General features: G+C 40.8%; 1 protein-coding gene across 2 annotated transcripts in view; it reads left to right on the forward strand.

Annotated features, from left to right (window-relative positions):
- Positions 1–24,491, forward strand: part of LOC121960829 (phospholipid phosphatase-related protein type 5-like) — a 159,131-nt gene that overhangs the window by 72,750 nt on the left and 61,890 nt on the right. For both annotated transcript variants that reach the window (XM_088071857.1, XM_088071858.1), the window contains one exon: positions 19,204–19,336. In XM_088071857.1, the coding sequence (XP_087927983.1) occupies positions 19,204–19,336 (133 nt within the window). The remainder of the gene's footprint in view (positions 1–19,203; positions 19,337–24,491) is intronic.

A 24,491-nucleotide genomic window follows, 5' to 3' on the forward strand; every position in this document is an offset into this window, starting at 1 on the left:
GGAAATAGTGTAATGGCAACTTTGAAATGATCAGAGTGCAATTGAATCTATTGTAAGACTATGTGACCATGAGGGGCATTTAGAGGATAATGGCACTCATTTCCCAAGAAAGCCTGAGTCACTGGATTTAAAGACTTTATGTTTTTGGTCCTTTTGTAATAAATGTCTGTTTGTGACAGAATGGCAGCAGCACATGCAGCACAACAAGCAGGAGAAGGTGCTTTCAAATCTAACTGATGTTGTATATTTAAATAAACATTTGCCCCTTTAGTTGTATTTGTTTGTGGTGCAGCAAGGTGGACCATAAAATAGTGCAATTATTTCTCATTTTAGCATGAATTCAAAAGATTGACTGTTAAATCCATTTGATGATCATGACCTGTTTAGGCAGTTTACCAAGTCCTCTGTAGAAATGATTATTTGGCAGCCATGACAACATGTGCGCATTAGCATGAAAGAGTGGGGTTTTTTTTTTCCTGATACATCTGACAGAGTGAAGCAGTAAAAACAGAAATGTGTTGAGCTTCTGTCCTCCTCCATGTCTTTTACTAGTTCCTCATTAAAAATGATTGGAACCATAGCAACCACACAGTAAGTTTCCACCTTATATAACAGCAGGAGATCTCTCTTTTGTCCCTTTTCTATCTGTTTGTCATGTTGCAAGGTCCAGTGCAGTCTTTATGAATACTGAAAATCATTAGTGGAATCCTCCTGAGCTATTTGTGGTACCAGATACCAGGTACCAGGATAAATGAACCAACACGTTCTCATCCCAATCACCTATCGCTGATTTGTCAGTGGACTTTAGCATCTACATATTACGCTCAAGGTCCTCCTGCGTCTGCTGCTGACGTTCCAGAATGCCGCTACCGACACTGAGATGTCAACAAAAGCACATGGTTAGGATTAGACAGAAAAACATCATGGCTTAGCTCTACATTCAACATAACCGCAAATTTATTTTCTGTGGCTGCTGACGTAACAAAGCTTTAATATGCCTTGACGTGTGAGGTGTGTTTACTATTACGTTTTTTTTTGTTTTTTTTTTCATTTTCACCCTGCTATTAGCTCTCCTTCCAAGTATGCCCGCAAACTGAAATTACAGCACAGGCAAGTAGAGCAAAAAATTAAAATAAATAAATAAATGAATTATAAATATAGAGAGTCCCTTGAAAAGACATGGAAACGTTGTGAAATTTTGTCCATGACACTGCCTGTCACTGTAACATACTGTCTCATCAGGTGCTGTCCAGCCAACCAGCGGAGTATCATACCACTACAAAAGGCTTTTGGTGACGATATCTTACGCTGAAATCAGGACATGGTGTTTGATGACTTGGGAATGAGAATGGGATGAATAAACACATCAGGTTCAGTAAAGTATGGCATGACAAATTTTGGATTAGGACCTTTTCTCCAGAAGTCCATGTGGTACTGATGTTGTCCAGTTATTGATGCTAGACCAAATGAACTAACTATTGAATGAAGGCACCCATTAAAAGAATGACCATGAGCAGCAATTCAATTCACTTTGATCTGAATATTTTCTAAAAACAAAAACTAAACACCTGAGGACACTCTACTTCCCTCCTATAATTACTGTCCCAGTTGATGCTTCTGTCCTAAAGTTGCACTCCCTCCTGTGCCAGTTTCACAAAGATGTTCAGACTGGTCTGTAGTTTCAGAGGTAGAAGGACTATCAAGTAAAGATTAATTTTAAGCCATCAAGGTTCAGATGGAACTGATTGCAGATGTCAGTTGGAAGAAAGAAATGAAGAAAGAATGGTCTTCATAAGTCAAATGCATCTTGTACAGTTATATATATATTTTTTTTTTGTTTTAATTTGGAAAAAAACTCTTAATTTACCCAGAATTCATTGTAAAACAGTCCTATTGAAAAAGAACCAAGCAGCTTTGTCCAGTGGATGAATTTATATGTCTGTGTGAAATCTGGCTGATATTTTGATGGAAGCTACAGTCAGTCTTTCTTCGGCCCCTGGTGCCAAATATTGCATGAGCATTGCAGCTGTCTGGTAATGTCCTGATGTAATGTAAGACTGAACCTTTACATCAGAGGAGAGCCATGTTTTCATGCTGAAAATCAATCACTTCACCAGACACCGGGTTCCATGTCTACACACACACACGCACACACACTGCAGAGAGATGACAGACTGCTGAGCAAAGCAGCTTCTGACAGGTTAACCTTGTTGCTTGGTGATGGCTGGTACAACAACTTGTCATGGCAACATTACTTCATCACAGCGATGAGACTGCAAAGAATCAGACAGATCATTCTCATGCAGAGCTGCAGATCTCCAGCTCTGTTAACACATGGCATCCACATGCATCTCATGTCCAGATTGTGTGTGTTTACAGCTCATCTGAATCACAGCTTCAGCTGCCAGAAACGAGCTCCCTGGTGTCTGCGTTAAAGTGTTACTGCTCTCCCTCTTGCATAATGCACATCGCTTTCACTCCAAATATGAACTACTGTCAGACAGACAGTGATGGGGGAATCCTCATACATTGTGCAATTACTTTTTAAAGGACACAAGTGGATAGAGTGAGCAGCTGGGGAGCGGGTGCTGCTGTCAATACTGACGCGTTTGTCAGGCTGAACTGACAACACACACCTGAGTGTGTATCCTTCCACTCACACAGGATTCATGCTCAGCCTGTACCCTCTAACAGGATCTGAGCCACACGGGACCTTTTCAACATGAGACACGATGACCTGTGATCTGTGCTCAATCCATTTATACAGAGTACAGGTGTGGATCACACGGGGCATCAAGTCGATGTCTGCGCTGTTAACCAGTTAACCCTTTGAAACCTGGAGTGACGTCACTGTTCATGTTCTGCTGTCAGATGCCTTTCACAAGCATTTAAACCCTCGAACCCTGAACAATTTAGTGTTCCCAGCTAGCAGGAAACACCCCCACAACACGGGCTAACGTTACCCACAAGATGTAATAATGCTTTAATTGAAACCATGTAATCTACTGTTTAAAGAACATTTTAAGGTTTGTTGTTTCAAATCATGTTCCTGTAAGTTAAATGCTGACTAAGACGTAACGTTATAACTGCAACATTCTGAGGATGTTTCCTTGATGTTGAGAGGTGACAGATCTGTGAATGTTCTTTTATAAAACATTCCCACAATGTTACATGAGAACAAAGGAGAAACATTTTCAAACGTTTTTTCAAAGCAGTGTTTTCAGGATGTTACTTAGGCCTTAGATTACATAGCATTTTAAAAAAATATAAAACGTTCCATTACTGTGAGAAAAAAACAAAACTTTTTAAACATTTCGATTATGTTCATAGTGAGAATCAGACAGGAAACAGCAACAAAGAGCTGGAACAAACTATTAAAACACAGCACACAGGCATTTATAAATAATACGACATTAGGAAGTGTTGTGGATGTATTGTTAATGGAGCTGAGACTGGGCTTTCTTTCATGTTGCTTTCAGAAGGTAAGAGTAGGTTCCAGGATTAATGTTGACAGTAAGCCATCAGAATCTTTCTCTAGATGTTCACTCAGGAAATATCACTATGCAGTCCAACTTTTTAGCCTCTCCCCTTAAGCTAAATTCAAACAGTGAATATTCAGTATATGTCCATGCACAGTAAAGTAGAGCTATTGTTATAGCTCGATTAGGTCATTTAATTGGACTTCTGTCCATGTCCCAGTATAATGGGGATAATCCATTTATTGACAGAGGTATGTCCGACCATGGTAGGTTGAGATATGTCCCCTTTCAGCTAGTTGCTATTGGACCTTCTTCCACTTGACTTATTACATCACATAACAAGTTAGCAAGCAGCAAACAGGTTGCATGTTGAATGCTGACAGCATAGTTAACTTTATGGTGCTGTACATTGCATACATACTTGATGCTTTACTTTTTTACCTTCGTCTTGTTTTGTTTTCTTCCATTCTTCGTCTTTTGTTTTTCCCAGCTTTATTTGACGAATTTATGCTATTCGACTTCTGGGTCTGTGTGGGGTCTATGGAGCATGCACAGAATGCCTAGGCCAGTTCAGGTCTGACTGTTAGGTATTCATGAAGATCGACCCCACATTATCTAGGTGTGTCAGCATAACGTGTTGACGTGTGTTTTTAAAAGTCCAGTTTTAGACAGACAAGGACAATAATTTAACTTTGCTTCCTGTGTGGATGTGTTTTTTTTTTTCTTTTATTCACCTTACCATGTGCTTTTTTGCCCTAACCTAACCATCTGTGACTTTGCTGCCTAATCCCAACCATCATGACTGTCTGCCCTGCTCTGTTAGCATAAAGGCTGTGCTGCTAGCAATCTTGGAGCATAAACAGCTGAAGCAGAAGGATACCTAAAATGTCATGAGAAGACATGGAAGCACCCTGTGACGAGCTGGAATGAGAACGTGTTACATGTAAACATACTGAGTGTTTCAGTAAACCCAGCATCTGACTGATCAGCTGCTTTGTGTTGGAGAGACCTGCTAGCTGTGCTGATGCTAATGCTAATGCTAGGCTTATAGGAACAACAGAGAGAGAACGTCTGTTCAGACAGAGTTTCTAATGCTGACTAGACTCACACAGGAGCGTCAGTGTGTTGTATCACTGCAGAGCACAGTCACATGGACACTGTGTGTGTGAACAAGTAAACAGTGAGTTTTACTTGAATCTTGCAATTATTTTTAACATTAAGCCTGTATTTGGCAGACCTCTGCAGTTGTTTGTTTTGCAGACACTGTGAAGGCCACATTGTGCTATATTGCTGTGCCATAAACCAGGCTTTTTGGGCAATTGAGATTTGGGGAAGTGCATGAAAGTGGAAAGCAAGTAAGTGAGACTTTTTAGCCTTGAGTGACTTGGATGATAATGATGCCATTACTTCTGAGGACCAGGAGATGTAATCTCTGACCAGCTGGACCAAGTGGAAGATGGACTGCTTAGAGGTAATGACTCTGGAAAGGCAGAGGATGGAGGAAAGGGAAAAATGTTCAAAACTTGTTGTTCAAAAAAATTGTGGAGAAGTATTGTAGACAGATATTTTAGATGAGATGGGAAATTATTTTGCTAGGATACTTTTATTTCAGTCTCCACCTAGAAGAGAAAATGAGACTTTACTTTATATTCAAACAGGTGCATGTTCAGCACAATCAAATGATATATAGTTTCTTCTTAGTTTTTAATCTTTGTTCTTCACTGTGCTTCAGAGACAAAATAAAGAGGCTTGCATGGCTGGAGTATGTGTGTAGAGTGTGTGTGACCTAGATTCTGAGGTCTGTGGGCTCTAGAAAGGCCCGGGGCCTTTCACTAAGTCCTTCCTTGGAAGGTAGAGGAGACTGTGCCTCTGTGCCTCAATAGAATGCAGTACTGATAGAGAGGAAATGCATTTTCATGCAGCCATTGGTTCTGATGTGAACTGAAAGTAAATACTGCAAGACTCTGTGGTATCCTGAGATGGTCTACATTGTTAGACCCTGGTTATATGTTCTGACAGTCCACATAAAAGCCAAAACACACCGCCACCGCTAGATGCACCATATGACACCACTGTCCTAATCCCAGCCCTGCGGCCCTTAGGAAAATGCATTTTTTTTTACCCCATTCGCCCCACTCTCTATTCTCATAGATCAGGTTGTATGATATCCTATGAAATGAACATCATATTTACATTATCATAAATCAAACATTATCAATTACACCTCCATAATCTTCAAAGCTCAGACCATATCATATTTATAGACATATCATATTTACATCTTCATAATCAAAACAATATCATTATTACAACTACACAACCAGCAGTACTCCTTGTCAAAACTACATAAATAACTACTCATTAAATTTTAAATGCCCTCTCCTCATTTTCATACCTGTCAAATATTACTTTCTTATATTTATTTTTAAGGGTTAGGGTTAGGGTTTGTTTTCTTTGTCTAGTCCAGGTTTTTAAAAAAAAAAAAAAACAAGAATGATCCTTCATGCGCTATGTGATATAAATCGTTTGAGTTTGAGTGGACTAAAACTACTTGGAGATGGTTCGAGAATGAACCTCATCATTAACAGTTGGCAGTGGACAGAGTGTGAATGGAGATCAGCCTGTTTGAAAGGCTCCATTACCAACTGGGCAAAGCTGCCTCTCATCCCCAGAGGACCCGAAGACTCTGTGCTCACCATGCGGCAATAACTAGGATTTAATGAATGCCAAATGTGTTTGTTAATATTGAATGCACCACAGAAGCACAAAATAAATGGAACTAATGGTGGCTTTAAGGCAACATCTGCATTATTGCCTAATCATAGGCCCCATCTTGTAGAGGGGTTAAAACAGAGTTAATGACTTTATGGTGTCAGTGCACATCGTGTTTGCATGGTGCATTTTACTAAACAGAATTGGGCTTAATAAAGTTACCACAAACAAGTTACTGATTACTGTCAACTGCATGCACAGTTGACAGCCAGCGGGAGAGTAGCAGTAGTTCAGTGTGTTCACCACTAGATTTTACTTGTGTGTTCATTTGGTGTGGATCCCAGGATCTGTTAATGCATGCCAAAAACAAACACAGAAAACAACCTTAAGCTGGGGATACACTGCACAACTTTAGATGGGATTTTCTGTAGGATTCCAAATCATGTCGACTCTGTCTCAGTCCGCACCAGTCAGCACGAGTTTTGGCCAGTGGACGTGGCAAATTAGCACAGAATTCAGTACGTGTATGAGGGGTACAGACTGGAGTTAGCAAGCGTAGGAGAACAGACTCCTCCTGACACGAGCCGGAGCGAATCAAACGTGTTTGATTTTTCAGATCCAACTCTGGACGCTGTCTGGTAGCATACACTGCTCACCGACCTAACTAGGAAATGTGTACCGTCAACAGCCAATAACTGTTCTGTTGTTATCCCTACCTTGCACCTGGCGTAAGTCAATGTTGCGCAGGCTTGGATCCAGTACGTTACGATAAGCAGAAGGTTCCTCATTTACTCACCTCAAGTCCATGCTCTCCATGTCTACCCCTCCATGACTTACCCCAAATGCGTTTTTGCCGTTTCTTTTCTTCTTCGGTGCAAATGGAGGCACATTTAAAACTTCTGCTGCCTGTCCTGTATCCATGTTTGTTCCTTTCTCTCAGTTGTATGTTTACTCTTGCTCTTGTGAGTGTTGTCATGAAAGTTTGGTTTGTTCAGTTCATTTGAAGTGACAAGTCATGTAGTCTATGATTTCTCATCTGGCGCAGTCGTTAAGTGTATGACCCACCATTTTTAGTCGTCATAAAATCTGCAGAAGCCAGTTGGTGAGTGTAGACACCCAGTATTTTCAGAATCTCTTAGGATTGTGAGTGGTGTAGTGTATCCGCAGCTTTAATGTGTGTTCTAGTGTCTCAGTAGCAATTTCAATGTCATGTTTAACTGCTGTTTCCTTTGTGAAAAATTGTGAAGTTTTTGTGGGATCTCCTGAAATTTAATCATTTTCTGGACATGAAATTGCTTTATTATAAAACAAAATGCCTGAAAAAGAATTGTTGGAGAAAAAAAACTTTTGTGTATTTGCAAGTTCAGTGCAACTTTTTAGATTTCTGTTCTCCTCTCCTCCTCTACCTCGTGTGTCCCCCTCACCAGTCAACCTGAATAAATCACCGTGGCAGTGCGGGTGGGTGCTTGGCAGCTCTGTGGGTTTTAGCTCCGGGCCTCAGTACCCTTCGTGACCACATACACCCACGGGCGCATGTGCACAGTCACACGCACGCTTGGACACACTGTGCTGTCCTCACTGACAGGACTTTATGTGTCTGGGTGTGTAGCCAGGTGGAAACATTCAGACCGGGCAAGGTCAGGAGGTGTTTGGTACAAATCCCGGCTGGGGGAACCTGTAAATTAAAGATTAATCCCGCAGTGCACTGAGTGTGAAATCAGTCAAGTGCTGAAAAGACAGCTCTGGGCTGAAGACACAGGGGCATTGAGCGTCCTGGAGACGAGCAGCCACAATAGTGATTATCATGTCCTATTGTGGGCCTCTGGTCATGGCAGCTTATTGAGAACACATTTAGCTTTAGCCAGTAGTGCCGATCCAGCCCTGCAGTCTGACCACGGCTGCATCACCGCTGTGTTGCTCTGTTCTTGCCGAGAGCTGTTAGGAAGTGTCTGCTGACACAACGATCCCGAGGTTATCAACTCCCTCCATGTGCTGCAAATAAACGCTGCCGAGCCCTTTATTTTCAAGGTTTGGTTAATCCACCACAGCCGCCATTTGACAAGTAAAAGCACTGTGTTCACTGCTTCATCAAGTTCAACACACTCATGCACACACTTCTTTTGTTTATTTGATAGGGACAATGCAAATTAACATAAACTTTAGCCTGTTGCAGACAAGCTGTAGTAACTGATATTTCACACACAGAGATTGTAGCTATTTCTAGTTTCAAACTCCTGTTCCTAGTTAGGCCTTTAGTAAAGAGAAAGAAAAGAAAAAAAGAAGACATCAAGGTACATACATACAAAAGTGTGCACACATTAATAGTATGTAAAAAGAAGACAAAAGGGTAAATGTTTACACAGAGATTACATAATATTACAACATGCAGTTACAAAAAAAAAGCAGTTACTGGTTAACAGCTCGTATGCACTAACACACAGATATTTCATACACAGCCCTGCAAAGCTGGCAGCCTGGCAACAGGCACTTAAGTAAAGTTAGCAGCAGCTTAGCCAGACATACCAACAGTCATGTTTTCGTGGACAATGAACAGTGTTGATTAGAAATGTCTGATTGCCCAAAAACCAGGTAAGCCTTTGTGTGAAGGTGTGATAGGTGTTACCGATTATCTTAATCTCAGAACCCATGGGTAATCAGTCTGACAGTAATAAGCATATGAGGGCAATGGACCATATTTTGGGGCTTCAGTTGCAGATATTAAGGCCAAAAATTTCTCTCCCATGTACGAGTCATTTGGACAAATCTCTATAAAGTGAAAGACACGTGAATATAGTTAATTGACAATAAATAAATAAAAGGCTTATAAAAAATTAAATTGTCATCAATCACCATGGTTTGCAACATTATTGGTCAATAATACTTGGACTGAACAGACTACTGGGATACTCTTTTTTCTTGACACATTTCAATTTCCCAACAAACAAACTATTTAAAGGGATTTCATAATAGATTTGAATGTATTAAGCTGTTATAGGATAATTGGGAATTCAGATTCCATGAGATGCAATTAAACACATCTCTAGTTTTAAATGCAAATTCTAGACCTACATTTTGTCTGGACAAAGCTCACCTTGCAAAGTTTACTTTTAGTAAATGGTCTGCACTTGTATAGAACTTTTCTCGTCTTATGACCACTCAAAGCGCTTTTACACCACGTCATATTCACCCATTCACGCATAGGTGGCCGAGGCTACTGTACAAGGTGCCACACCTACTACTCAGTAACCATTCTTGTGCACTCCCACTCCGATGGTAATAATATAGGGATTTGGGTTTCAGTATTTCGTCCAAGAATACTTCGATACATTGACTGGACGAGTTGGGGATCAAACCACCAATCTTCTGATTGAAGGACGACCTGCTCTACCTCTGAGCCACAGCTGCTCCTTCCTTCCTCTTGCTAATAAAGCACAGAGCAACCAGTTTGGGAGACGTATGAACATTCTACTGACATCAAGGAAAGACATCTGGGTGTAAAAGTACAGATTCTTTTGCACTTTCCTCCTGGTGTTTTGTGAAGCCACCAGTGTCTACAGTTGTAGCTGTTTTGTAGCTTAAAGGCTTGGTTTAATGTGGCCGCTCACCGCAGCTCAGATCTTTAAAGGTCTTCTTAACCTGCAGTGAAACCTGAAACCCACCAGACCGAGAGGAAACATGCTTCTTAGCTTGGAAAGGTCACGCCAGCAGAAATCAGCATGACAAAACCACCTTTACTTGAATCTATGGTACTAAACTTTGAAACCGGCTGCAAAATATTGAGATATCTGCAGTTTATTATGAGAGGAGATATGAACACCAGTATTGCTTCAGTGTGATATGGATCACACAGCATTCATGTGCAGATCAGACCATAATGTAGAGAAGAGAGCGGGGTTTTACAAAGCCTCAGCCCCTGAATCGATTTTCTTACATCTAGTTTTTCATATGCAAAGACCTTGACAAGCATGTCCTCTCTCACACAATGTCATATCCAAACTATTCATCACTATTTTTTTTCTTTAACTTTGGTTTTCAAAGCAGTTACAAAGATATGATTTGTTTTATTTACAATTGCTCTCTCTTAAACTTTAACTTGTACTTCAGCTGCTTTTACCTGTTTCATACTAATTGACAATTTAGTTAAAGAAATGTTTTTTTCCACTTCAGCTGAAATTGCTCTTCCTCTACAGACATTTGAATAGCTTTCATCTCTTATTCAACTGCTTTTAGTCATCAAACATCAACAGACATTTCACTTGACTCAGAGTTAGAGCTGGTTGTCCTCTAAATTGGAAGGTTGGCGGTTCAATTTTTGGCTCTATTACTTCTACATATCTTTCCATAGCAAATTTACTGCCTTAATGTTCTTAATGCTATACATAGAACCTTCAAATCGTATGGCCAGGATGCGCAACTATTGTATGATATGCCTCTGGGTGATAATACAATGGGATGGCACCAGTTTGAAATGCTGCTTGACAACGATTAAACTAAGGTGGAAAGTCCCTGCAAGGTTGGTGGAATGATGGTGATGAGCCCAACAAACACAGGACTTTAAGCGGGATGCTCGTTTGTTGTTTGTCTTAGGGTGACTGTGGCTCAGAAGTAGGGTTAGTCATCCTCTGATCATAGGGTTGGTGGTTCAATACCCAGCTCTTCCAGTCAACATTTCAAAGTATCCTTGGGCAAGTCACTGAACCCTAATGGCTGTTCCATCAGTGTGCGAGTACGTGTGAATGGTTAAAAACTGAGTAGCAGGTGGCACCTTTTACAGTAGCCTCAGCCACCAGTGTGTGAATGTATGTGTGTGAATGGGTGAATATGACTGATAGTGTGAAAGTGTTTTGAGCGGTCACAATAACTCGTGTCACAATAAAGTGCTATATTAGTGCAGGTCCATTTACTCTGACATGAATGCCGCTGTCACAATGAACCACCTGCTGAGCACTGTTCAAACTGAAAAACACTATCTGTATTCAACAGCCAAATCTGATTCAACTAAGTTTGGTGCAGCCCTGTCAACAGTCAGGGGCCATGGTTCATAACAGAGTTTAAATTTAATAAAACTGGCTTTAGTTGTTGAAGATGGACCTCAAACCTTTGTTGTTCCTTTTCCGTTAAGTTTTTCCACTTAACTTCTTACAGTGACCTTGAGGTCATGCAAACCGTCCCTTGATTAGTATAATCTAAGATAAGATGAGTTAAAATAGGATAATCCCTTATTAGTCCCACAACGGGGATAATTGGCATTATTACAGCAGCAAAGGGATATCAAAGCAAGGTATGTACAAGCCCAGTGATGGCAGAGTCCAAGTTTCAGCTGAGTTGGGTCACATCTGGCCCACATCTGGAATGCAGCAAAGGGCCAAGGCTGAAATCAAACCTGCAGCTGCTGCGGCGAGGACACAACCTCTGTACACGGGGCGCCTGCTCTAGCCACTGATCCACCGGACGCCCTAGCCATTTTATTTTTGACAATGGCTTAATGATGCCAGTGTCAGCAGAAAGAATTAGGCCAGTTTATCTGGCCCAATTGCTGCCCGTTATTCATGTATATATACTGTATGTATATATATATACACCAATTGCACATTGTGATAAATTGCACGTCATGATAGTAAAATTAGATGGTAAAAGTAAAAAGATGCAGAATGAACATCCATGTTCTTGCCTCAGAGATCAAACGTCTCTATGAGTGAGAGTTGCAGTCACCACCAGGTGTGCTTCACCCTGCCCCCCTCCCATGTGCACTCAGACACACCTGGTGGAGATTAGCACTCTGCTGGGTGCACTTTTCTACTTCCTTTTGCATGTCTGTAATGTTTCCTTTTTGTTCTTTTCCTCTTATGTAACCTTGTTTCAATTTATCCAAGGCACATCAAAGTGTGACATAAATGCAGATGTTATTATTAAGTGATGTTATTTCATCACTGTTGGAGCAGCAGCAGCTCAGCCGTTGATGTAGACGCAGATTCCTCGGGCTGCAGTGTAGCTGTCCACACAATCAGCTCCCACCTCTGTTATAATGATTTGTTCATTCAGAGCTGCTTTGCTCTTTTGCCCTGCTGCCTCAGTCCTGCCCCGTCCAGGCATGATGGAGAAATGAGATGGATAAACAAATTGGCCTCCACTCTGGCCGTTCCTCATCACTTTATAGATTTTCATTTTGAAATCAGGTTGTCTGCAGGCCTGCTGTGTTAAGTGTAAATAGTTCTCTTGCTTTTGGTATTCCAAAGAGTTTCTCTTCTTTTTTTTTTTATCCTGCACTGCTCTCAGCATGTCTTTAAGCCCTCTTTTTTTTATATAGGTAATGCATTATTCAGTCAGATTTAGTCCATATCAGGGCATCCTGTGGTTGTGGGATTCCCAGATAAAGTAAGTTACAGTCTGATACTGTCCCTAGAGGAATTATTGAATATCACGTCTTTTTATCAAAAGGTTCACTTTGCAGAAATACAGGAGAAAGTTCTTTGCAACTTGTTATGTGCATTCATCTTATCACTGTTTTAGATTTAACCTTTATGAAAACCAAAATAAGGCACTGCAGATATCTGAAGCAGAGCTTTGATGGGGTCTAAAACATCAGGCGCAACCATAAATTAACCTGCATAGTTTCCTTCCAAGCCAGAACCAAGCCTTTCTCATCGTCGGTGATAAGAAAAAAAAGATGCTGCACCTTGTGTATCGTCCACAGAATGGAACTGCATGCCAACATTTACAGACAAAAAGAACAGGCTGGAGTGAGAGTCACGTAAGAGATGTAGTGCTGCTGATGCATACTGGAATGATGCTTCGCCACAGTATTTCTCCTCGAAATTCACTTTGTGCTGTGTAAAAGTCTTAGGCCAAATTAAACTTTGTTATGATAGAAAGATTATGATGATCATACATATTAATTTCTCAGTAGTCCCTTTACTAAAATACAACTAGAACATACAGGACAAATGTAGACAGTATTAAAACAGCATATATTTAAGAAAAGAACAACTTCAACTGGCTAAAGTTGCAAAAGTAAAGTCTGACCTCCCTTTTTCCACTGAGCAGGTCTTCAACTATCATGGCCCGACAATATGAGATTTAAAATTCTAATCTTGTAGTGCATTTACAACATGTTGCATTAAAATGCAACATGTCCAAAGCTCAGTATTGATTGTTTGAGCTACCTTTTGTTATGTGTGTACAATTTCATGTTTCACACTTAATATTGACTTTAGTCTGAAGATATTCACTTTTTTGGTGTTTTAATGCATTTTACATTTTCTCTGTATTCTTTGTTTCTCAATAAAGAGACTGAAAAATAAATATATATGTGTATCCTTATTACGACTTTGTTAAAAAAAATTAATCTATGGTGGCCTAAGACTTTTGTACAGTACTGTATATTTTACACCTTTTGCATATGTCATGCAATAAAAACATAACAATTAAAAATGAAATTAAAACAATTATTAAGGGGTGACACAAAGGTGGAACAGGAAGGAACAGTTCTACTGATACCATTCACAAGTTTTCATAGTGTGAATGCAAAAATAACCATGCTAATGTTTACAAAACTCAACCAGGCTGAACCAGGCTGCTTGGTGGAAACAAGGCTATAGAAACCCAAATTTCCACTTGTAACTGTAAATGTATGCAGGGATTGGCGAAGTGTGATGTTAACCCTGGATTTCCACCAGATCCGTGTGCGGTCCGGCTCCACTCCATCACGGCAGACGGAGAAAATAGATTACACGATAGTCTATGTGTAAATTTCCACTGGCTCCGTTGAGTTGTTGATTGACTCTGTCTCAGCTGATCAGATACGCAAGCCTCCTATTTTTGACGGACACCAGATCACTTCACATAAATGTAGCCAAATTTCACACAGAACAGACAGGAAATTGGACAGTGATACGACATTAAAACATGCTGTTAATTGTCAGAATAAAACACTCCGTGTTTACGTCTGATCGTATCTCACTTTACTACATCAATAACATGTCAAAATGAGCAGATCCAGGCCTGGAGTCAACAGGTCAGAGGTTTTTTGGGTTCATTACCAGCACCATGGGGAAGAGAAGTTAATTATGGAGGTGGAAAACCACAAAATTATTTATGACACCACACATCCTTTTATAAAGACAACCACAGGGAGGAAATGGCGAGGAGCAACTCACTCTCAGTTATGAGAGTGAATCGACATTAAGATAATTAATCCACAGGGTGAATGGAGTTACTACCTTCTCTTCTGTACTCGTATATGTAGCAGAGGCGTGATTCTGTAAGTACCGCAAGAACTTCTTGGTCTCACCACTCCGCTGATCCAGCAGTGCTGCGCCGTGCCAGACTCAAAACGCAACCAGTGGGGATTGATGGATGACGGAGCACGAAGCAAAACTGCAGCGGAGCCGTAACGCAACGCACATGCAACCGGTGGAAATCCGCCATAAAATGGAGCTCAGTCATGTAACAAAAGCATAGATATCTTGTTGACCTAATACAAGATTTTGAATGACATTTAGTCAAGGTGCTTTGTGGAAAGTCACATACACACCGGCCTGTAATGACATAACTATGCTACAGAGTGCTTGAGCAACACTTCATTGGTGACTCAGGTATAACGTAGTCAGTCATGCATGTTCTTGCTCATAGTGTAAACACAGTATCTCTTTTCAATTTCTTCTGTTCTTTCAAAAAACTGTTGTTGGCGTTAGTGTCTGACATGGGGCAGGTTCGACAGAGCAAGCTGTGCTGCTCAGTGTGGCTCTGTCTTTGAGTGTGCGCAGCGGTCCAGAGCGATGTGGCATGGTGATGATGATCACTGCTCTCCACTGCAGGTTGCGCACACCTCTCCCACTGCTGGGGAAGCAGAGGCAAACACTGCCAACCAAGTCGCCTTGCAGCCCCACTCTCTTTCTTTTTCTGTTGTTTTCCTCTCAGTCCAATGCATCTCTTGCCAATTATGCACAAGAACTGCCAGTTCCATGCATCTCCTAAGCAGTTCACTGGAGTGCATGTGCAGGATGTGAGCAAATGACCCCCTAACCCAGGATTTCCACCGTTTGCATGTGCGTTGAGGTACGGCTCTGCTGCGGTTTTGTGCCATGCTCCGTCATCCGTCACCTCCCACCAGTTGCGGTTTGAGTGCGGCATGGTGCAGCATTGCCAGATCAGCTGGAGTGGTGAGACCGAGGAATTCCTGCGGTAATTACAGAATTACACGCATAATATCAGAACAGAAAGGGAAGTAATAACTACGTTCACTCCTATAACTCCCGATAAAAGGATACTTTTGTGGTTTTTCATCTTCATAAGTAGCTTCTCTTCTATCATGTTGTCGGTAGTGACCTCAGAAAACCTTTGACCTGTTGACTCCAGGCCTGGATCCACTCATCCCTGTCTGACTTCCTCTGCTTGGTGGTTAATGCAGTTGAATTTAAAGAGCTCCGGCGTCCGGTAAAAATAGGAGCCTTGTGTATCTGATCTGCAAGCGTCCGGACTGCCGGAGCTGGGAAGGAGTCAATCCGCAATGCAGCAGAGCCAGTGGAAGTCAACACATAGACTAGAGTGTAATCTGTTTGCACCATCTGCTGTGACGGAGCGAAGCCGGTCTGAACACAGAACTGGTGGAAATAAGAGGTAATTGTCATGTTTTTTCTGTTTAAATCAAATTCTCGACTTATCCATTACTGTAGTTATGATGGGTTGAACACAACATAGCCCAGACACTTTTCATGTTGTTAAACAGAAAATAAAGTTTGTATTTAAAAAGTAAATATTGAGAAATTACAGCCAGGCTCAGCCTGAGCTCAGCAGGTTTGGTTGGACCCATTCGAGCCGAGCAGATAATCAAAGCTACATTCTGAAGTAAAATATAAACTGCCTTGTCAAAAACAGCCAGAGTCCAGACCCTCAATGATTTCACTGATTCTGATTGCTTTATTGTTTTTTTTACTCTCAGTTGGAAAAACAGTTGAGCCAATCAGAGCGTTGTCGGCAGGATTAAAAGCTTCATGTAGCGATTTTTTTTAAAGTCTACCTTACATCACAATCAGATGTCCCTATTTTACACTCAATGATTATGAAACATATTACCATTTTTACAGAAAAAAAAATTTAACCAAATCACAATAATCAAGGGCAATTAATGCAATAATTATTAAATAATAGCTTCTTGCAGTAATTAGTAGGGCAAATAACAAACGTTGAAATAGAAATTTGCTGAACCTGCACTTGGTTTGAAAAGGCAGATATCCCTGCAAACTACAAGTTATACTGTAACTCATTTACACATTTCAAATGCCATACACCACATCACCATGGAAACTATCATTTATGACATACAAATGATTAAAATATAGACTGCAGTACAATTGATGTCACAATTACACACAGTATATCTGCTGGCTCGATTTTGTGCAGTTAGCACCAGACTTGTAAAATAACTTCAGAACCCCCCTGCTTACCTATATACAAGATGTACAATTAACATTTTAACAGTTTCTGCTGCAACATATTGCTAACAATGGGGCTTAGATAATTCCATCGGCCATAATCAGAAAACCAGTCTTATTGGTGCGTTTAGTCAGGTTTCATGGCGAGAGGAGAAATGATCCATGTAGAGAGGAGTAAAAATCCGTAAGTGAGGACTTGAAGCAAAGGGAACTTTTAAAGCAAAGGGAAACTATCCTTGTAGCGAGGTGCAGTGTAGTTGAGTGCGAGCATGCGGTATGGAGAAAAAGCAGAGTACAGTATTGGGAAAAGGCATAAGTGCATTTAAAAGTGTGAGTAAAGTATTGAGAGTATGCAGGAAGGATGCTGTATGCTCGGATTAAAATATTGTTCTCTCGAATTAAAATAATTTACTCTCAAGAAAAATGTGTGTTTGATTTAAAAAACTGCACTCTCGAATGAAAATGCTGTTCTCTCCATCCAAATACAGTATAAGCTTGTTGATTTTTGACAGGAAAATAAGTCCATAGCCTGTAACCAGGGCAATGGCTGTGCTTTTTGTATTCTGATATGTATGTAGTGTTTTGTGCGGCTGTGTTTTGTATAAGAGTGTGTGCTCTGTCCTGAGGATTTCTGTCTCGCTGGCTGTAGTTGTGGGTTGGGCCTGAGGAGTGTTGCCATCCATCATTTTAAAAAAAACGCTCAGGTTTTTAGCAGTTCAGTCACCGAATTGTTCTGTTCTTAGCACCCAAATCTTCTGTTCTTGTGAGACTGCTTCTGGGGATATCTGTGGGAATTTAGTACCTACAGTAATCTACTTTTTGTTCCTAGATAGCTCTGAAGCTGTCGGGATAAGCTGCCATTTTCTTTTGTACCCTTTTCTCTGTTTTTTGTATCCTTTATCTCGTTTAGGCTTAGCCGACACTTTTGGACAGATAAAATCTTTTGCTGATTGTTTTGGCCTAGGTTCACCCTGAGTTTTATTGCTTCAGGTTATTTTCACTTAACATCACTGTAATAATAAATTATTTTTTCTTAAACTACAGTCAGTCATCCAACTGTGGTTTGAGGGCTGCAGTGGGAGCTGTCTTTATAAAACTTAAAAGTCCCTTTCCCCTGAACAGCACAGGTAGATCCAGGTGCAGCTGTGATGAGTGACTGATATTGTTCAGGTTAAATTCTATGAAGGGTTTTTTTTGTTTTTGGTATTTGAAACAATCTTTATTTAGTCATTACCAGCATTATTCTAATGTACAATATTAAGATTAGGCAGGTAGCACTGTTTCCTGCCTGAGTTCTCAAGTAACGCCACCCATGCGTGTTGCATGTGGACGCAGTCAGTACCATCCAGCCATCTGCTGCTGTATGATGACAATACCTCTGGTTCTGTCTGAGCGCATTCTTATCTGACACCATCCAGCTGCATTTGGGTTGGACCCTGAAAGTGGCTTTTGGCGTCACAATTGGGCGCTGAAAGCACTGACATAGTGGTGCTTTTCGACAAGTTTGAAGTGATTGTGGTATCTGAACAGCTTACTTGACAAAATGCCACAAGTTTAAAATTTTAAATGTGGTTTAAGACTTGAAAGACAACAGCTGTTTCCTTTTGTAACTTCAAAGCAACACTTTTGTAAAACAGGGACACACTTTTCATTTATGTAAAATGCACAAACATTTGATGGGGGGCTGCTGGTTGTAAATATTACAGGTAGTTACTGTGATGAGGCAAAGATGAGGTGTGAGGTTGGCGGCTGGTGTGGATAGAGCCGCTTGGTCTGCTGTCAGGACTGCGGCTCTGATTAAACTGAAAGAGTTTGATCTGAAGGCAGCTAGCGTGGCAGGAAACGTACTGCTGCTGGTTGTCATTGTGTCTGAGGTCACTGGAGGCTGTAGTGTGATGAGGGACAGTCGCTGGTGTAATGTGGCTGGCATGCTGCGGAGCTGTTGGCAGCGAAGTGCAGCAGCTGTCACATATTGACGTTGCGCTGATTTTGGTAAAACAGATTTACACAAATACAAAGCAGAAGGTTTAAAAGCTCATGCGGAAACTAATTCTTCAGGAGTGTAAAATTGCTTATGCGTATTTTGCAGGATTTTCTGTAAACATAAACTGCTAGCGTGGGTTACATCATGCAGGGATGCACCAAACAAACAAATGAATAAAAAACTGTACAACTCTGGTCTATTTTCACTCAAAATAATTCAGGTTTTTGTGGTTATTGGTCATCCCAGCAGCAAACATCATCATTTGTTTACAAGTTTTAGATTTATTCTTCAAAGAAATATATTGTAAAACACAAATAAAATCAATGTTTCATCTAAAATATGTCAGCCTACGTTCACACACACCTCTGCTCCTTCTCTCACAGCACTGTGAGCTTACCTCCTCTCTCCCATATGTTTCTGTGTGTTCCACAGCTGTGTGTGTGCAGATGGAGCCCTGTGAGAAAACACACAAACACACAGGCTCCTGGCTGTGTGACAGAGTGGAAGAAAATGGCGCTGTAAGTGCGACTCAGATCTCCTGTCACTCAGCTCATCTCAGTCCTCTCTCTGCGTCTCTGTTTCTGGTGTTTTCCAGATCACAATCACAGAGACGGTGCTGTTCCTGGTCCAGTACACGTCCAAAGAGTTTGACCGCTCAGAGAAAACAGTGGCCACCGGGGACTGCTGTTACCTTAATCCGCTGGTGCGCAGGACCTTCCGCTTCCTGGGTGAGTGTCGGGCTCATGTCTAATTTTTAATTACTGCAAACCCTAACAGCATTTTTACCACTCTGTGTTTTCAGATGTGCAGTTGAATTTCACTGAAGCATTTTTGTGAGCGGCTGAACGGGATGTGGAATGTTTTTCTGTGATTATCAGATGGGTTTAATCCCACAGTCTAGGCAGCAGGAGCCGTTTACACGGCAACGCACTGTGCATGAAACGTGAAACTTTTGTTGCAGTTTAGCCTTTTGTTCTCACAAAACAGTGTTTTAGGGGCCTGAAAAATGCAAACTTTTGAAACCTAATTACAGAGTTTAAGCTTTTAAAATGCCACCCCTTCTGTCACTGTGCAAACGGCCAATGCGCGGATCGTGTGAGAGCAGTGACGTCACAGCGGCACTTCACAGGCACATGGTGTTCTTCTATGGTGCATCATAACAAAGTCACACTGCAAGCTACTGGCCTGGCAGGCATATCACAGCTTTTTTGGCTGTTTACGTGGATCCGTGTACACAATTATCATTGTGTTATCATGTTATCATATAAACAGACTTTTTTTTTTACAAACATATAGGAAAGACTTTTTTAGGGATGGCTGTTCTCATCTAAACTTTATAGCTGCTAGATACATTAAAAACACCAATGACATTGACACAAAGACAGATTAAACTAAAGACCATTTTGTGGAGGAAATCTCTTGCTAGATGGTGTTAAGTGCTCCTGTTTATTACAGGGTTTATACAAGGTGCTTTAGGTGCTTGAAGCACTTGAATTAAACACTCACAAATTTAAGTTCTGGGACACCTTAAAAGTCAGACTTTTTTTTAACCCTTTAACACTTGGATCAACATCAGTTTTCTTGTGCTGTATTCAGGCAACTTATACTAGCATTTAAAACTTGTAAAACCTGAGAAAGGAAGGAATGAGCTCAAAATTTTTATCGGAAGGATTATAAGATTTTATCAAAAATTGGGGGAAAAATGTCCTGAAAACTATATTTATATATTTTTTAAAATATTATATATATATATGTACCTATTTTTTTTCCTGTTTATAGGTATATTTGTATTGTGACTTTTTACAAATTTATTGTAAATTTTAGGGTCCATTTCTTGTTAAGTTGCTTGTCACCTTCTTTCCTTAAATAAGTACTTGTATATAATTTAGAGGATGACAGAATCAAATCAAATTAAGTCAAATCAAATTTTATTTATAGAGCACTTTTCATACATTTAATGTAGCACAAAGTGCTTCACAAGTTAGAAACATAAAACAACATCTAAACATATAACTCCGCCCCCCTTCCCAGGCCCTTATTTTATGAAATGTGTTGGACACACTGATTTTTGTGAAGAAAACAATGGAGGAGAAAACTGTTTCATCCTTGAAAATAAAAATGAGTGCTTGGAAAAGTACTTGAATGTCCTTGAGTTTGACTTGCCCCTGTCTGTATGAGCACCGTCATAAGGAGCGCTTTTGGAACATTCTTTTTATAGCAATCAATTATCATTGGCCTCTAAAGGCCCAGAGTTTACTCTGGGCACAGATGGAGCAGCAGAACACCACACACAATGAATGTGAAACTTAACCCCTGGGTGCAACAATACTGCTGCTGCTGAACACACTCATGTCTGCTGGCCAGCGGAGGACATTGCTCCTGCAGGAGGTTCATGTTGGCTGTCTGCAGCACAGACACAGCATGCACTGTCAGCCATATTAAGTTTGGATGTAAGATCCTCCACCAGGACCCTGAGGGCATCCTCCTCCCTGGAGCACACACTCTGCATAGCTACCTCACATGTCCCACACAGGCACGGATCAAACAACCTGTTTATTAGGAAGCTGCAAACCTGTAGCACAAAGGGCCTCCTGCAAGAGCCACACACAAACACACACACACACACACACACACACACACATACACAAACACACATTTCTTCTTAAGTGGCATGAAAGAGGGAAAGAAGTGTCACATTCATCAGTTTTCTCATTCGCAGAATTTCCTCATAGAACTAAAGCAAAGTGACTGTCACGTTCTCTCGACTGCCTCTCGTTTTAGCCACAGAGCGCTTTATTCCCTTGTCATCTCTGTCACAGTTCAGCTCCAGCATGTCACAGCGTTGACAGCTGTAGTAATATTTTCACTTTTATTCATGTCCCCTAATGTCACCATTGACACCGCTGAATGTGATGTGTTCATCTACAGCTTTCTAAAAGCCCAGCTTCAAGCTCTACACTGTTTAATTCTTCTTTTTACTCTTGGTAACATTTCTGTGAATGAAACCTGACAACAAATGAAGCACCACAGGTAGATTTATATATTAAAAAAAAGCATGCCATTGATTAGCCATTGCTGAATGAAACATGGAAGTAGGCCTGGGTGGTTTGTAATATTCCATCTTGAAACAGTACTGACTATATATGTGCAGCTGTCGCCCCCCACCAGCAAGTGCACTTCTTGCTTTCAGCTTTTCAGACTAAGAAATACACGATACAAACCAACAATATATGTATGGCTGCTTTTGTTAGTAATCTAGTCAGTAAGTCCACTTTTCCAATAATCAGCAGCTCCAGCTCTCTGGCATTGCTGTCTGCCGGCGTGGGGTGGGGGTCGGGAGTCAGGCGTCAGGCTCTTAGTCAATAATTTAGTCTATATGATGATCTCAAAAATCGCTATTCTCTCACTGAATCTGCGAACTGCTAACTAATTTAGCCAAACATTTTCTTTTTCTTCCCTTATGTCATGTTTAACTGATGCGTTTAAAAGGCATCTGGATATTGTGAACATAAAAGAGCACAATACAAATTAAAATTGTAATTTCTAATAATGACAAGCAATATTTATGTGCATTCCTTGTTTACATGAGCACTACCAGTGGTCAGGAGCAGGTGGAGATTTTGTCCATACCTACCTAGAGATCGAAGATACTAAAATATTGATGAATGCCTCACTTAAAGTTCCTTCTGAAAACAGTTTACACACATATGTACTCTGCTGTTTCATGAATAAGGCCAAATGACTTTAAAAGAAAATGGACACCTTTACTTGTGACGGTATGAAAAACATACCTTCAGGATTTCCACATACCGTGGTACCAGGGCTGGACATTAAAAACGCACCCACCCGCCAAATGCAGGTAGATGTCACCAAAGACAGGTAACAGAGGCACTGTGATTTGCCACTTTGATGTTTGGCATTGTTTAATATATATTTTTAATTGTAGTCTTCTCTACAGGCATCTGAATATAAACACATTGCAATGTGACACTATGACACTACAACTCCCTTGGGTACTGCCTGCACAGACTGTTTGCTCATCAATAGTCCATTCGTGAAGGAGCTCCTCTCTTGTTGCTGTGCGACACATTTTTCCGGCGGTTATTGGGCACGAGTAAAAGTTTAAATATATTTTTAACTCTTCCGTTCAAGGGGTGGAGTGGCACCGCTTGTCAATGTCAATTTTGGCCACGCCTACACAGCCCGCTCCACAGGCACTCCCAGCTGTTTTTGGAGCAGGTCTGGCAGGATGCGTCTCGTTGTGATCGTCCCTTAATGTCTGCACTTGCACGCCAGTGGCCGACGACACTGGAAACGTCTGGTCTCAAGCCAGCTTTCATGAGGCAGAGAGAGAGGCAAAGAAGGGGTGATTTTGATGATAAGACCTGTGAGGACATTTAATCTGCCTCTCTGAAGTTATCTCAAAAACAAAACTGTGGCTAGTGGAGATGCTGAGTAGTTTTGGAAAACCACTACACACAGAGTCTGGTAAGCAAAAAAGTTAATGTCAGGCCCTGCCTGGTACTCTGATCATACCATAACACTGCCCAAGCCTGCTTGTAATATATATTATAAAAAAAAGAGGTTAAGACAGATAAGAATATGAAAATGTTCTTGTGTGAGGCACAATAATATGACCTGAATGTCCTTTGATTTCTTTTACTTGTACTCTTTATTTTCTGCCTCATTTATGGCAATATTATCAAGCACAAAATCATGTGTGCACTATTGTATCTGCCCTGTAAGCATGCACACAGACATACCTGTTCAGTGCAAATTCTGCTTCAAGATGCATACGGAAACACAGGAAAATGCCAGGAGATAAACTTTGACATTTTCCAGGTAAAACGCACATTTTCTCCCATGCCCATGCACACACATCGTTCTGCAGTCCTACAGTAAAAGTGCATACAGACTTGCCAACATGCAAGAATTCTTACAGGTATAAGAGTCAAACACTAAATAATCGGCTAGACCACTTTCTGATGAAACACACACACACACTCAGGCTGTCTGTCAGACACACACATTGCAGCACAGCATTGGCCTCTCCTTGTCCCCTCTCTTGCTTAAGTGAGAGCAGGAGATAAGGCTGCAGAAGAGGATTATTACCTAGATCCCTGAGGGGGAATCTACTTGGTTGGCTGGCTTTACCCTCGCATTTACACACCCAGCATGCCATTCACGCTGCTCGTTCATGTTAACAGGCCTCGTATTCCAGGCTAAAGCTCCTTTCATTCCCGAGAGACTCGTTTGAATTGGTTATCATATATTATCCACTGGTACAGTGTTGTATCTGAATGAGGCTTATGTCTTAGTGTTAATTGATGTCAGTTTTAAAGAGTGCTGCGTGATGACTTTTCCTTAAAGTTGTCCTCTCCCTGCAAAGCAGAGGAAGGAAGATTAACTGCTTCAGTTTCCTCTGTATCTTTGGCTTTCATCAGAGGCACAGTTGAATCACAGTGTCCCTACTAGAGGAAACTTTCATTGAAGAAATATGTGCTTATCTAGTCTGGCTTTGGTTGGCATCATGCTGCAGGGGTACCTCACAGCTTTGGCACTTCTGTGTGGAGTTTGCATGTTCTCTCAGTGTTAGTGCGTGTTCTCCAGTTTCTCCCAAAGACATGCAGGTTAGTTATATGATGTCTTTAAATACCTGTGTATGTGAATGTGACCATTAATCGTTGTCTGTTTCTTTGCCCTTTGACTTTGGAACGCCCTGCCTGAGGAAATTAGGCTTGCAGAATCAGTGACTTCTTTTAATAATTAAAAAACAAAAAAATTCTAGAGTTGCTTTGAATTACGTTGTCTTTGTATTCCCTGTAACTTTTTTTATTTATTTTTTTTTTATTTCCTTATATTTGTGGTTTTATTGCTTTTGTA

This window comes from Plectropomus leopardus, chromosome 21 (assembly GCF_026936395.1).
Source record: "Plectropomus leopardus strain MGB_pleo_1.0 chromosome 21, ASM2693639v1, whole genome shotgun sequence".
NCBI lineage: Eukaryota > Metazoa > Chordata > Actinopteri > Perciformes > Serranidae > Plectropomus > Plectropomus leopardus.